Source organism: Erinaceus europaeus, chromosome 12, assembly GCF_950295315.1.
Source record: "Erinaceus europaeus chromosome 12, mEriEur2.1, whole genome shotgun sequence".
Taxonomy (NCBI): Eukaryota; Metazoa; Chordata; class Mammalia; order Eulipotyphla; family Erinaceidae; genus Erinaceus; species Erinaceus europaeus.
Window position 1 is genome coordinate 49,519,637 of NC_080173.1, and position 16,263 is coordinate 49,535,899.

The following is a 16,263-nucleotide window of genomic DNA, read 5'->3' on the forward strand; positions in this document are numbered from 1 at the left end:
AGGATCCCGGTTCGCCTGGGCTCCCCACCTGTGGGGGGGAGGGAGGGTTCACTTCACAAGTGGTGAAGCAGGTCTGCAGGTATCTATCTTTTCTCCCCGTCTCCCCATCTCTCTTGATTTCTCCCTGTCCTATCCAACAACAATGGCAATGACAAGTGCAACCAAAAAAAGGGGGGGGGAAAATTGGCCTCCAGAAGCAGTGGATTCATAGTGTAGGCACCGAGCCCCAGTGATAACCCTCGAGGCAAAAAAAAAAGAGGAACTTCTGTGAACAGAGATGATGTGACCATGTCCACTTTTATTAGCCCCACCTGGAATTAGTAAAGTCGCCGCAAGAGCTGTGAGACTAAAAGACCTCACTACTCACCCCAGAAAGATCGGACGGTGGTAATAGAGTCCCTGTGGCCATTCCTCAAGGGTGGCGGGGGAGGTGGGGGTGGTCCGGCTGGCGTCCTTGAAGGTGGAGGAGGGGGCTTTCCTCGGCTCGTGGGTTCTGACCCATGCATTCGGTATGGTGGGGGGGGAGGAGGAGCGTCCCTGGCACCATTGCGGACCATGGGTGGTGGTGGTGGAGGAGCTGCAATGAAAATTCAAGGCAGTCAGGTTTGCGTGTAGAGCTGACATGGGGTAGCAGGGGGATTTGAGAGACGAGGGCTCAAGAGCATCTTGGTGCTTTGCAAGTTCTATCAGTCTGGATGCTAAGCTACGTATCTTACTCACCCTCCAGTCACTTTTTTTTTTTAAAGCAGCATTACCATTCTTCCAGATGTCAATTAAAAATGAATACATATGGGAGTCGGGCTGTAGCACAGCGGGTTAAGCGCAAGTGGCGCAAGACACAAGGACCGGCATAAGGATCCCGGTTCGAGCCCCGGCTCCCCACCTGCAGGGGAGTTGCTTCACAGGTGGTGAAGCAGGTCTGCAGGTGTCTAACTTTCTCTCCTCCTGTCTGTCTTCCCCTCCTCTCTCCATTTCTCTCTGTCCTATCGAACAATGACAACAACAATAATAACTACAACAATAAAACAACAAGGGCAACAAAAGGGAATAAATAAAATAAATATTAAAATAGAAAATTAAAAAATAAAAGAATGGGGATATATCCTAAGGAACCCAACACATCCATCCAAAAAGATCTGTGTACACATATGTTCTTGGCAGCACAATTTGTAATAGCCAAAACCTGGAAGCAACCCAGGTGTCCAACAGCAGATGAGTGGCTGAGCAAGTTGTGGTATATATACACAATGGAATACTACTCAGCTGTAAAAAATGGTGACTTCACTGTTTTCAGCCGATCTTGGATGGACCTTGAAAAAATCATGTTGAGTGAAATAAGTCAGAAACTGAAGGATGAATATGGGATGATCTCACTCTCAGGCCGAAGTTGAAAAATAAGATCAGAAAAGAAAACACAAGTTGAACCTGAAATGGAATTGGAGTATTACACCAAAGTAAAAGACTCTGGGGTGGGTGGGTGGGTGGGGAGAATACAGGTCCATGAAAGATGATGAATGACATAGTGGGGGTTGTATTGTTAAATGGGAATCTGGGGGATGTTATGCATGTACAAACTATTGTATTTACTGTTGAATGTAAAACATTAATTCCCCAATAAAGAAATAAATTATTAAAAAAAAAAAAGAACACATATTCATTTTTCACTTCTCAGAACAAATCAGTCTAAAACTTCTTATCCTTGATGACCCACTCCCCACCCCGTTTTTCCATGCACTCTTCCACAATTCTTATTCAGGGCTTATTTATTGTTTTTTTAAATAGAGACAGAGACAGTGAGAAGGAAGGGCTGATAGAGAGGGAGCACTGTAATGTGTGAGCTTAACCAGTATGCCAGTGCCTGGCCCAGCTTTTTTTTTTTTCTTTGTATTTATTCAGGTCTCCTGTAAAAACTCTTCCCAACAGAATTCAGGACATGCAGCCATAGGTTCCAGGCCCCAGATTTGATTCTCCAGCTCTGCACATACTACAGACTAGATGCTCTGGTCCCATTCAAACAACAGAAACTCCCAAATGTTCCCTCTAATTTCTTCATTTCATTATGCATTTTACCAACCCACTAATCTCTCCAAAAGACTTGCTCTAATGTTTTCAAGGGCTTTGCATTTCCTCAAGCATAAAGTTTCAAATCCTTGGCTTTGGTCACAAATGGCTCTTGCACACTTTTTTCCTTTCTCAAATGGTAACCTCCCACACCAGTCATGTGTTCTTACCCTCTCTTAAAAAAATTTTTTTTTCTTCTAATTATCTTTATTGAGGGCCAAGCAATACACTGGGTTGAATACACATAGTACAAAGTGTAAGTACTGGCATGAGGATCCCAGTTCAAACCCTGGCTCCCCACCTGCAGGTGGGTCACTTGACAAGTGGTGAAGCAGGTCTGCAGGTGTCGCTTACTTTCTCTTCCCCTCCTCTCTCAATCTCTCTGTCCTATCCAGTAACTACACACACACACACACACACACACACACACACACACACACACGAAAAAGTGGCTGCCAGGAACAGTGGGTTTATGTAGGCATTGAACCCCAGCAATAATCCTGGAGGCAAAAAAAAAAAAATCTAAAAAAAAATTTTTTTAAATTATTTTTACTTATTGGATAGGAACAGCCAGACATCAAGAGGGAAGGGGGAGATAAAGAGGGGGAAAAACAGACACCTGCAGCACTGCTTCACCACTTGCAAAGTTTTCCCCGAGGTGGGGACTGGGGGCTTGAATCGGGGTCCTTGTGCAATGTAATATGTGTGCTCCACCAGGTGTGCCACCACCTGGCTCCCCCAAAATTTTTACGTATTGGATAGAGACAGCCAGAAACTGAGAGGGGATGATAGGGAGAGAGAGAGACAGAGAGACACCTGCAGCACTGCTTCACCACTTGCAAAGATTCCCCCCTGCAGGTGAGGACTGGGGGCTCAAACCCAGGTCCTTGAGCATTGGTAAATGTGTGCTCAGCCAGGTGAGCTACCACCTGGCCTCTGATCTTACTCTCTCCTCTTCCTTTCCTAATTCTGGTTAGGTACTTCTCCTTTTTTATTTCTGTAGTCTTCTATCTCTCTAGGGTTCTAGTTATTGATGTGTTTCTTCCCAAGGATACTGTATATTTCTTTAAATCAGAGCAGTATCTATGCACCTCAGTTCTCAAGCTCAGTCAAATGGTACACAGTAGGTAAGCATGCAGTGTTTGCAGAATGAATGAAAATTATATATGCGTATTTATTTTTCTGTAGTGCAGGGCAATGAACCCACTGCTACACATATGCACATACCACTGAGAAGTCTCTTGTTCCAATATCTTATATTTTATATTTCCTTAGAGATGAGACATGCACACACAAAGGAGAAGGAATAGAGAGAGAAAATCTCAAAGCATTCTTCCTCCAGTTTTATTGGTGCTGCTCTTAGTAGTCTCATTAATGCTGGCGACCAAACCCCAAGAATAGCAAGGCGTGTGTTCTACCCAATGAGTTACCTCTGACGTCCCTGCTTTGCTTCTGTGTCTCCTCGACAAAACTCTTCCTTCACTACCAAATCCAAATCCAACCTATGTTTTTTAAAAATATTTATTTATTTCCTTTTGTTGCCCTTGTTGTTTTATTATTGTTATGTAGTGACTGTTGTTGTTGTTATTGATGTCATCATTGTTGGATAGGACAGAGAGAAATGGAGAGGTGGGGAAGACAGAAAGAGGGAGAATGACAGACTCCTGCAGACCTGCTTCACCACTTGTGAAGTGACTCCCCTGCAGGTGGGGGGGTCTGAGGGCTCAAACTGGGATCCTTATGCTGGACCTTGTGCTTTGCGCCGTGTGTTGTTTTCTCTTGAGTGATACTAGTGGCATGGCTTGGATGATCTGAAACCTTGTTTTTTTTCTTTTTAATATTATTATTTATTTTTTATTATCTTTATTGGATAGACACAACCAGAAATCGAAAGGGTAGGGGAGATAGAGAGGGAGAGAGAAAGAGAGACACCTGCAGCCCTGCTTTACCACTTGCAAAGCTTTCCCCCTGCAGGTGGGGACCGGGGCACAAACCCGGGTCCTTGAGCGCTGTAACATGTGCGCTCAACCAGGTGCGCCACCACCCGGCCCCGACTCAGGTCCTTTCTTTCCAAGGCTTTCCAAAAGCAATCTACTCTACTCTGATTCCCTGTTTCTTTTATTCTTCCACAGCATGTACAGGTTCTATCACTTAGTATGGGCAGAGGTTCAAATGATTTTCAAAATTGTTATAGTACTTTCATCTGCAGAACTGACTTATTGCTAGTGATCATCCTGTAGCTCAAAAACAGGGAGCACCTGCTTTGAAACTGACTCCAAATTCAGCTTATCTATACTATGGTCACATTTCATTTCTGAGGTCACCCAACCATCACTCAACAAAAATATTTGTACACACGCCTGACTCTGCTTCTTGGCCAATTTCAAAACTCAAATGCACCTTCAAAAAAAAAAAATTACTGGGAGTTGGGCAGTAGCGCAACAGGTTAAGCGTACACATGGCGCAAAGTGCAAGGACCGGTGTAAAGATTCCGGTTCGAATCCCTGGCTCCCCACCTGCAGGGGAGTTGCTTCACAAGCAGTGAAGCAGGTCATGAGGTGTCTTTCTCACCCCGTCTTCCCTTCCTCTCTCCATTTATCTCTGTCCTATTCAACAACAACATCAATAACTACAACAAGAGCAACAAAAGGGAATAAAGAATATATATATATATATTTTTTTTAAAAAGTCTTTAAAAATCAGTGTCGAATGTAAAGCATTAATTCCCCAATAAAGAAATTAAAAAAAAAAATTTAGGGGGGACTGGGCGGTGATGCATCAGGTTAAGTGCACATAGTATAAAGTGCAAGGACTGGCACAAGGATCCCGGTTTGAGCCCCTGGCTCTCCCACCTGCGGGGTGTGTGTGTGTGTGTCACTTCACAAGTGGTGAAACAAGTCTGCAGGTGTCTATCTTTCTCCCTATCTATCTTCCCCTCCTCCCTCAATTTCTCTCTGTCCTATCCAAAAAGAAAAAAAAGAAAAAGAAAAAAGAAAGAAAGAAAAATGGCCACAGGAGCAGTGGATTCAAAGTGTAGGTACCAAAACCCAGCGATAACCCTAGAGGCAAAAAACAATTGGGCTGAGTCATGGCACACTCAGTTGAGTGCACATATTGGGTTATCAAAAAATCATGACATATTTTTTCTTTTTTCTTCTTTTTATTTACTTTCCCTTTTGTTGCCCTTGTTTTTTTATTGTTGTTGTAATTGATGTAGTTGTTGTTGAATAGGACAGAGAGAAATCGAGGGAGGAGGGGAAGACAGAGAGGGGAAAGAGAAAGATAAGACACCTGCAGACCTGCTTCACTGCAGGTGGGGAGCCGGGATCCTTAAGTGGTCCTTGTGCTTCATCCTACATGCACTTAACCCAGTGCGCTACCACCCAACTCCCCGTGACATATTTTTCTATGCAAAAATGCATCATGATCTTCCTGATATCCCAGTATTACAATAAGCACAGTCACGGGTTCAAGCCCCCCAGTCTCCATGTACAGAGAGAAAGTTAATAAATGGTGAAGCAGTGCTGTTATCTTCCTCTCTCTTGATCCTCCACTTCCCTCTTGATTTTTCTCTGTATCTATCCAATAAATAAATAAATACAAAAATCTGATACCAAGGAGGAGGCTTATCAAGTAGAGAAATGCCTGCCTCCATGAATGGAAGTTCTGGTTTGTTCCCTGGTACCACAAGAGCATCAAGGATGGAACTGGGTGGAACTCCATGGAGGACAGAGCAGTGCTTTGAAATCTCACCTTCTCACCCTTTCTTACTTCTTTCTACTTTTAGACTAAGAGATTGAGAGTGACAGAGATAGCTGGGGGAGGGGAGCAAAGAACTGCTCCACCATTTGTGGAATTACCCTTGCTGTTTGCATGTGGTATTAAGAGTGAATGAACCTAGAGAGTCGGGCGGTAGCGCAGCGGGTTAAGTGCACATGGCACAAAGTGCAAGGACTGGCATAAGGATCCCAGTTCGAGCCCCCGGCTCCCCACCAGCAGGGGAGTCGCTTCACAAGCGGTGAAGCAGGTCTGCAGGTGTCTGTCTTTCTCTCTCTCTCTGTCTTCCCCTCCTCTTTCCATTTCTCTCTGTCCTATCCAACAACGACAACATTAACAACAACAATAATAAAACAACAAGGGCAACAAAAGGGAATAAATAAATAAATAATATATATTAAAAAAGAGTGAATGAACCTAGAGAGAGCTACACAGCTGCCCCACCACTGACACAACTCCCCAGCTTGCATTTATTTGCTTTTTTCACATGACTATGAGAAGAACAGTTTTTTCTTTTTTGAAACACAGTACTGCTCAGCTCTGACTCACTGAGGCTAGAGAATGAACCTGGGACATCAGAGCCTTAGGAATGAAAGTTTGTTTTCCTAACCATTGTGCCATCTCCCCAGCCCAAGAGCAGGAATTTTTTTTCCTATTGTTGACTGTTGTTTTCCCAACAGAAGAAGATAAAAAGACAAAAAACCTGCTAAGCAAGTAAGTGAATATTGTGTGTGTGTGTATGTGTTGTCTTTTTGTTTTTCAGATAGAAAGAGGCAGGGGGTCGGGCGGTAGCACAGCGGGTTAAGCGCACATGGTGGAAAGCGCAAGGACCGGCAGAAGGATCCCGGTTCGAGCCCCCGGCTCCCCACCTGTAGGGGGATTGAATCACAGGCGGTGAAGCAGGTCTGCAGGTATCTGTCTTTCTCTCCCTCCTCTGTCTTCCCCTCCTCTCTCCATTTCTCTCAGTCCTATCCAACAACCAACAATAATGATAACCACAACAATGATACAATATAACAAGGGCAACAAAAGGGGGGAAAAAATGGCCTCCAGGAGCAGTGGATTTGTGGTGTAGGTACCAAGCCCCAGCAATAACACTGGAGGCAAAAAAAAAAAAAGAAAAAGAAAGAAAGAAAGAGGCAAAGGCAGAGAGGGGAAAAGGAACCACAACACTGAAGTTTCCTTCAATGTGTTGAGGACCAGGCTCGAATCTGAAGTGCAGTATCCACGTGAGCTATTTTGCTGGCGTGCAAGTCACAATGAATTCTTACTTTTCAATCACTGAAGGAGAGCTCTGGAGGAAAAGAGTGAAGCAAGGCACTCAGTTCTCAGTCTGATGAGGAAAGAAGGTGCTTCCAGGCACTTACCTGCTCCCCGACTAGGAGGGTCTCGGGCTGGGGGAGGAGGCCTATTACTCTGTAATGAGGGGGACACTGAGGTGGGTGGAGGAGGTGCTAGGCCTCTGGCAGGCCCTGGTGTCTTCCTATGCAAAGAATTGTGTCTCTGTGGCAGCTCAGGGGCTGATTCATTAGTGGGACTGGAGGGCCCATTAGGGACCCCTGGAGGCTGGCGATAAGGCGGAGGAGGAGGAGCCAGAGACTGGCCACTTAGTCCCGTTCTGATATTCACAGGGGAAGGTGGTGGTTTCACTGGGGGTGGAGCAGGAGGTCCCTCTCGACCAGGGTGAAGCCTCTGTCCAGGTGTTGGCGGCAAAGGTTTTTCTCTGTTGTAGGCTGGGGCTTTGCTGCTGTGCATAGGCAGAGGTGTAGCGGGCGCGTTGGCTCGCCGCCCAGGAGGTGGTGGAGGAGGGGCAGAGGAACTGTGCTTCATGCCCGTACTGCTGGGGGTGTTAGGCCGAGACAGGTCTGGTAATGAGGGTCTCTGCATCCTAGGCAGTTCTGGGAGTGAGGCTCGGTTGTCTGCATCATCTTGAGGGCGACCACTGGCTGTTGACACTGGAGGCCTTGGGGCAGCAGCTCGGGAACTGGGGACTTGCAGGGCTGGCTTGCCAGGGAGGTTCTCTACAAACAGACCAGACACACTGGGTTAACAGAGCTAGATACGTGTTCGTCAGTATCTATACTTCACGTTACCCAGACTTTTTGATTAATTAAATATATTTATTTATTCCTATTTAAATATTTATTCCCTTTTGTTGCCCTTGTATTTTTATTGTTGTAGTTATTATTGTTGTTGGATAGGAGAGAAATCGAGAGCGGGGAAGACAGAGGGGGAAAGACAGACACCTGCAGACATGATTCACTGCTTGTGAAGCGACTCCCCTGCAGGTGGGGTGATGGGGGCCTGAACCAGGATCTTAGCTGGTCCTTGTGCTTTGGGCCACCTGCACTTAACCCGCTGTGCTGTACCACCCAACTCCCATTGATTCCCTTTTTTTGCCCTTGTTGTTTTATTGTTGTTACTGATGTCGTCGTTATTGGATAGGACAGAGACAAATGGAGGAGGGGAAGACAGAGAGGGGAAGAGAAAGACAGATCTGCTTCTCCACTTGTAAAGCAACTCTCCTGCAGGTAGAGAGCCGGGGGCTCGAACCAGTATCCTTATGCCAGTCCTTGTGCTTTGTGCCACGTGCGCTTAACCAGTTGTACTACTGCCCAACTCCTGGGAAAGTATTTCTATATAGATATTTTTTGTCATTGCTGGGGCTTCAGTACTCCAGTATGACTTTTTCAGATGAAGAGAGACAGAAGCAGAGAGAATGAAAACAGACCACAGCACTGAAGCTTCCTCCAGTATGGTGGGGGCTGGGCTTATGCCTGAGTCACACGCATGGCAATGCAGTATACTACCCGAGTTTGGGGGCTATGTTACTGGCCTTCCTTCCTTCCTTCCTTCCTTCCTTTCTTTCTTTCTCTCTGTCTGTCTGTCTTTCTTTCTCTCTCTCTCTCTTTCTCCCTTCCTTCCTTCCTCTCTCTCTCTCTTTCTTTTTTTTAAATAGAACAGAGCGAAACTGAAAGGGAAAGGGGGGTACACAGTGGGAGAGAAAGAGAGACAACCATCAGCACTGCTTCAGCACTCATGAAGCTTTCACTCGTAGGTGAGGAATGGGGTCATGAACCTGGGTCCTTGCAATGTGTGTGCTCAATCAGGTGTACCACCACCTGGTCCCGTTCTGGGTTTTGATATGGTTCTAAGACTTGGAGTGCTCAGCCTTTGTTTTGGTCTCTGTAACTCTCTCCTGCTCTCATTTCTTCCTCCCACATCTAACACTCAGAAAATAATGTATTTGGGAACGATCCTAAGAAAGTACTTATCATAGGCTGGGTGGTGGTGTACCTGGGTTGACCACACGTCACACAAGGACCTGGGTTTGCCCCTGATCTCCACCTGCAGGGGCAAAGCTTTGCAAGTGGTGAAGCAGTGTTGTAGGTGTCTCTCTCCTTCTCTATCTTCCCCTTCTCTTTCAATTTTTGGCTGTCTCTATCCAGTAAATAAATAAGTAAATACAGATAATAAATTCAAAGAGAGAAAGTACTTATCAGATACCTGAAACGTCCTTGGTGCCCACAGGTCGAAGCTTTGGCACTCCTCCTTGGAAGAGGCCTCCCTTGGGTTGCAGGGCAGCTGCTCCAGAGCCATAACCACCACTGCTTCCTTTGGATTCTGAAACGCATATCATCAACATTTTCACTTCATATACTCTTGAGTTTGGAACTAAGTCAATCCTGAAGAGAAACCTCTCCTTTAGCTATACTGTAAATAATCTTGCTTTTGCCTTTCCCTTTCAAATAAAATTGAAAAATCAAACCAAAACAAACAAAAGGCAACAGTTTCACAGCTTCCTATATATGTATGAATAAAACTTTTTTACCATTATGAAAAAAAATAATAAATTCTCTTATTTAGGCCAGATGCATAGCCAAGATAAAGTCATGTTTACAGAAGTATCTGAATTCTCCTCTCCAAGGGGTCAATCACTCAGGTGTGAGCTAACTTCCTTTTTTTTCTTTTTTAAGTTAGATTTTCTTTTTTAAAAATATTTATTTATTTATTTCCTTTCTGTTGCTCTTTTTTTTTTTTTATTGTTGTAGTTATTGTTGATGTCGTTGTTGTTGGATAGGACAGAGAGAAATGGAGAGAGGAGGGGAAGACAGAGAGGGGAAGAGAAAGACAGACACCTGCAGACCTGCTTCACCGCCCGTGAAGCGACTCCCCTGCAGGTGGGGAGCCGGGGGCTCGAACCGGGATCCTTACGCCGGTCCCTGCGCTCTGCGCCTTGTGCGCTTATCCCGCTGCGCCACCACCTGTCTTCCTTTTCTTTTCTTTAAAATTTTTAATATTTATTTATTTTCCTTTTTGTTGCCCTTTTTTTTTAAATTATTGTTGTAGTTATTGATGTCATCGTTGTTAGGACAGAGAGAAATGGGGAAGACAAAGAGGGGGAGAGAAAGATAGACACCTGCAAACCTGCTTCACCACTTGTGAAGCGATTCCCTTTCAGGTGGGGAGCCGGGGGCTCGAACCGGAATCCTTATGCCGGTCCTTGCGCTTTGCGCCACGTGTGCTTAACCCACTGCGCTCCTGCCCAACCCCCCCCCCTTTTATTAAGATTTTATTAGAAAGATAGGAGGAGAGAGAGAGAGAACCAGACATCACTGATACATGTGCTGCCAGGGATTGAACTCAGGACCCCATGCTTGAGAGTCCAATGCTTTATCCACTGCACCACCTCCCAGACCACTGAGCTAACTTTCCAGAGGCCTATCAGAACAAAGTTAGAAATTTAGCACATGTACCCGAGTGACGTCTGGTTCTTTCTCTATCTCCTATTTTTCTCACTAATAAATAATATCTTTAAAAAATTATAGAAATGCAAGAATACCAAATGCAAATAGGAGTGCAATACAAGACAACTGGTTAGCCATAATATGTCTAAGAAGTACTACTTACTGTAGGAGGAGAGGCTTCACTCTGAGAATGTTTTTCAAAGGTCAGAAAGGAACTTCTAATATACATATTCAAATGAACAGACAGGGCAAACAGATGAAGTAATATCTTCTAGGAAGAAAGCTTTCCCACTCAATGCCCAGCAGTGAAAATGAGAAGCCAGTCATTTTCTCAAGGCAACCCTGAGAAACTGGTAGTTCCCTAGAAAAGGAAGCTTTAGGGGGCTGGGCACACCGGGTGAAGTGCATAGAGTGCAAAGCACAAGGACTGGCACAAGGATCCCAGTTTGAGTCCCCGGCTCCCCACCTGCAGAGGGGTCACTTCACAGGTCTGCAGATGTCTATCTTTCTCTCCCCCTTTCTTCCCCTCCTCTCTTTACTTCTCTGTCCTATCCAACAGCAAAATATATATATGGCCACCAGGAGCAGTAGATTTGTAATGCATGTACCAAGCCCCAGCAATAACCCTGGAGGAAAAAAAAAAAAAAAAGAAGAAGAAGAGGAGGAAGAAAAAAGAAAAGGAAGCTTTAGACTCACTCTCAAGGATAGGTGCACTCCGATCGTTGATATTGGTCACCTTCTTCAGCTTGGTCCCTTTGCAGATGTCCTGTAAGAGTGCACCACGACCCCGCTGCTCATCTCTACTCAGTCTGGGCGGTTCTGTGTTTGCCTGGACAAAGTGGGGAATACAAGTTCTTTTAAAGAGTCCCGTTTGTAACAATCTTCAAACTATACTCTATGAGCACCTTGTTTAATAAGATACATGTGAAAATGGAAGCACTGGTACATACAAGATTTCTTTTCTTTTCTTTTTGCCTCCAGGGTTATTGCTGGGGCTCAGTGCCTGCACCACGAATCACGAATCCACTGCTCCTGGAAGCTTCCCCCCCCCCTTTTGTTGCCCTTATTGTTTAATGTTGTTGTGGTTATTATTGTTGTTGTTATTGATGTCATTGTTGTTGAATAGGACAGAGAGAAATGGAGAGAGGAGGGGAAGACAGAGAGGGGGAGAGAAAGACAGACACCTGCAGACCTGCTTCACCGCTTGTGAAGCGACCCCCCTATAGGTGGGGAGCTGGAGGTTCGAACCAGGATCTTTATGCTGGTCCTTGTGCTTTGCGCCACCTGCATGCACTTAACCCACTGCACTACTGCCCGGCCCCCACATTCGTAGTTCTTTTCTCCTATCACATCACTTGTGAAGCATACAGTTCTCCCTATCTAGTTTCTGACAGGAGGCCTATGTTAATACTTATTGAGCACTTACCTACTAAGTTTGTGTGTTAGATACTCCATATTTCAATGTGAACACAAAGGTTTTATTTACTTATTCATGAAGACAGAGAGAAAAAGAACCAGATATCACTCTGGTACGTGTGCTGCTGCTGGCTGAACTTGGGACCTCATGCTTGAGAGTCCAATGCTTTATCCACTGAACCACCTCCCTGACCACTGAAGACTTTCATGCCAAAGGCTCTGAAGTTCCAGGTTCAATTCTCAGTCCTACCATCAGCCACAGCTGAGTAATACTCTGGTTTCTCACTGTGTGTTTCTCTATTTCTCCCATCAAAATAAAATAAAATATTTTTTTAAATTACACTCCTTCATGATTTGTGAAGTTAAGCCCTGTACAGGTGGTGACTGGGAACTTCAACCTGGCTCCTTGCACACTGTAGCATGTATGCTCTACTAGGCAGTTCACTGCCCAGCACTGTGACCTTTCACTCTTAAACTTAATCAGGTTATTCCTACTGTTAAAATCACACCAAGCTTCCAGGTTTTTGCTATTTGTGTATAGAGCTGCTATGAACATGGGAGTCTATATATCCCTTCAAATCAGTTTTATTATATCTTTTGGGTATATGCCTAGTAATGGAATTGCTGGATCATATGACATTTCCATTTGTGTTTTTTTTTTTTAAACCAGAGCACTGCTTAGCTCTGGCTTATAGTGGTGCAGGGGATTGAACCTGGGACTTTGGAGCCTCAGGCATGAGAGTCTGTTTGCATAACCATTAATGCTATCTACCCCTGCCCCATTTGTATTTGTTTAAGGATTTGCCATACTGTCCTCCACAGTGGTTGTGCCAGTTTGCATTCCCACCAGGGGCCAGGTGGTGGCACACTAGGTTAAACACACACACTATAGTGTGCAAGGACCCAGGTTCAAGCCTGTGGTCCCCACCTGAAGGGGAAAAGAATGATGAAGTAGGGTGTCTCCCTCTCCCTCCCCTCTCTATTTCTGTCTCTATCCAAAAAGAATAAAATAAAATCAATAAAATAAAATAGCCCCTTTCCATCATCAATAAGAAAAAAAATTCAACCCTCAGTGCACACTCCACTCCCAACTATATCTCCCACCACTCATTTGGAGCACATTTAAAACTGTATTTCCTCACAAATCAGCAACCTTTCACATTTTGTTTCCTCAGACAAGTTCTCCTCCCTCTTCTCATTCTACTCTTTATTCTACTCTAGTGCTACCTATCTAAATCTCCATTTAGATTAAACCAGATCGAGAAAAATAAAACAAGTCATTATGATGCTCCTAAAAAGGACCCTCAGGCTCAGAAATAGTACAGACTTCATCTGCGTTATTCCACATCTTCTTACGCCACATTTCTTTGAGTATGTTATTTCTTTTACCAGGAAGCCTTCAGTACCAATCTTAAAACCAAAAATCTGGGATGCTAAAAACAGAATTAAAAAGCAAGCTCAAAATAAGAATGCCATGATAGTTAAATCTAGAATTTCTAATAGGGGAAGGGGAGTAAGACAGTATCTTGACAGCCATCAATCTATCTAATCAAAGGCCCTGACACATCTGGATAGAAGACTTGCCTACCTGATTAAAAGTGGGAGGCGGAGGAGGACCAGGTGGGGGTGGAGGCGGAGGAGGAATTGGCATGCTTGCCCAGTTCGCAGTTGGCACTGCTTTCTCTCTCCGTTCTATTTTGCGTTAGGTCACTCATATACCTGCAAACGAAACAGAAGTTCATTAGACCAATTTCATCACCAGTCCCTCTGAATTCCCAAGAGAACTAAAGAATTGGGCATGACAATAGAGAGAAACTAAGCACCTCATTTCCTAGTTCCATTCTGGTATGGTCCAGGGTTTTATAAACTTTTTTTCTGTAAAAGGAGAGATATTTTAAGTTTCCCAGATGTGCTATCTGTTAGCACTGCTTAGCTCTGGCTTATGGTGGTAATAGTGGAGTGGGACTTTGGAGCTTCAGGTTCCATGAGAGTCTGTTTGTTTGTTTTCCACTTGCATCACCAAAAGTCTGTGTCTCCATCCCCACTCCCATAGATATCCACTATAGTTCTTCCACAGTCTTAGATATAGGCTGACATTTTTTTAAATTTTATTTATTTACTTTCCCTTTTGTTGCCCTTGTCTTTTTATTGGTGTTGTAGTTATTATTGATGTTGATGTTGTTGGATAGGACAGAGAAATGGAGAGAGGAGGGGAAGGCAGAGGGGGAGAGAAAGAGAGACACCTGCAGACCTGCTTCACTCAATGTGAAGCGACTCCCCTGCAGGTGGGGAGCTGGGGGCCGGTCCAGCACTTTGCACCATGTGCAAAACCTGCTGTGCTACCACCCGACTTCCGACATTTGGTTTTTCACATTCGTATACTCAATTCTCTATATTCCCCATATGAGTGAAACCATTCTGTAGTTGTCCTTCACCTCCTGACTTGCTTCACTAAGCATAATCTTCTCCAAGTCCATCCACTTTATCCCAAAGGACACAGTATCATTTTTTTTTTTAAATTGTTGAATAATACTGTTGAGATCCCGTAACTTTTTTATTCATTCATCTGTTGAGGGCATTTTGGTTGTTTCCAGGTGTTCGCTATCGTTAATAAAGCCAATATGAACATGGGGGTGAACATATCCCTTTAACTCAGTGTCATTATATTTTGGGCGTATATGCCTAGGAGTGGAATAGCTGGATCATACGACATGTCTATTTGTATTTGTTTAAGAATTCTCCATAGTGGTTGTACCAGTTTATATTCCCATCAGCAATGTACTTCTCTCTCCACATCTGCTCCAACACTTATCTTCTCATTTAATATTTTTTTATTTATTTTATTGTTGGGGCTCAGTGCCTGCACTACAAATCCACAGCTCCTGGAGGCTATTTTCCCCATTTTGTTGCCCTTTGTTGTTTATAGTTGTTGTTATTATTGTTGTCATTGCTATCATTGTTGCTGGATAGTACAGAGAGAAATCAAGAGAGGAGGGGAAGACGGGGAGAGAAAGATAAAGACACCTGCAGACCTGCTTCACGGCATGTGAGCTTTCCCCCTGCCGGTGGGGAGCCGAGGGCTTGAACCTGGATCCTTATGCTTTGCGCCATGTGTACTTAACCCACTGCACTACTGCCCAACCCCAGTTTTTTTAAAAAAATATTTTATTTATTATTGGATAGAGAGAGGAGAAACTGAGAGGAGGTGATAGAAAGGAAGAGAAGCAGAGAGACACCCACAGCCCTGCTTTACAACTCCTAAAGTATTCCTCCTGCAGGTAGGGATCAGGGGCTTAAACTTAGATCCCTGTATACTGTAACGTGAGCACTTAACCAAAGGCGCCACGCCACTGCCTGGACCCTTCTCGTTTTATTGATGGAACACATTCTCACAGGTGTGAGGTGGAATTTCAATGTGATTTTGATTTTTAGATTTGCATGTCTCTACTGATGAGTGAATTGGAGCATTTTCACATTTGTCTGTGAGCCATGTGTATCTCTTTAGAGATCCTTCTATTCATATCTTCTGCCCACTTTTTTATTGGGTTATCCTTTTTCTTTAGCTGTATTCGTTTTGTTGTTGTTGTATTATTATTTATTGGATAGTCAGAAATTGAGAGGGAAGGGGGTGGTATAGGGGGAGACACGTGCAACACTGCTTCACCACTCACTAAGCTTTCCCCCCTGCAGGTGGGAGCTGGGGGCTCAAACCTGGTTCCTTGTATTGTAAGGTGTGCTCAACAAGGTGCATCATCACCCAGCCCCTAGCTATACTAGCTCTTTATAGATGTTTGATATCAACCACTTGTCTGAAGTGTAGTGTGAAAATATCTTTTCCCATTTGCTGAGTTTCCTGTTTATCCTTGTGGAATTTTCTTTTGATGTATAAAAGCTTATTTTTATTTTTCACCAGACCACTGCTCAGCTTATGGTAGTGTGGGGGACTGAACCTGACACTATGGAGCCTCAGGGATGAGAGTCTACTTACATAACCATAATGTTATCTACCACAGCCCAGCTTTTTAATTTGATTCAGCCCCATTTGTTCATTTTTGGTTTTGTTTCCCTTGCCCATGGAGTGGAGTCTCCAAATACATCTTTAATTAAGGTCCTGGAATTTCACCAATACATTCTTCTATGTATTTTATAGTTTTGGGTCTAGTATCCATATCTTTGGTCCACTGTTTAATTTTGGTGCATGGTGTTAGTTGGTGGTCTAGTTTCATTTTTCTGCATGTGGCTGTCCAATTCACCCAGCACC

The 16,263-nt window shown here is 44.2% G+C and overlaps 1 protein-coding gene across 3 annotated transcripts in view; it reads right to left on the reverse strand.

Annotated features, from left to right (window-relative positions):
* The window catches only part of WIPF2 (WAS/WASL interacting protein family member 2), a 57,942-nt gene that overhangs the window by 11,871 nt on the left and 29,808 nt on the right, over positions 1-16,263 (reverse strand). For all 3 annotated transcript variants that reach the window (XM_007531030.3, XM_016191687.2, XM_016191686.2), the window contains exons 2-6: positions 13,591-13,721; positions 11,283-11,415; positions 9,346-9,462; positions 7,206-7,859; positions 368-577 (exon numbers count right to left, since the gene is read on the reverse strand). In XM_007531030.3, the coding sequence (XP_007531092.1) occupies positions 368-577; positions 7,206-7,859; positions 9,346-9,462; positions 11,283-11,415; positions 13,591-13,653 (1,177 nt within the window). In that variant the 5' untranslated portion in view covers positions 13,654-13,721. The remainder of the gene's footprint in view (positions 1-367; positions 578-7,205; positions 7,860-9,345; positions 9,463-11,282; positions 11,416-13,590; positions 13,722-16,263) is intronic.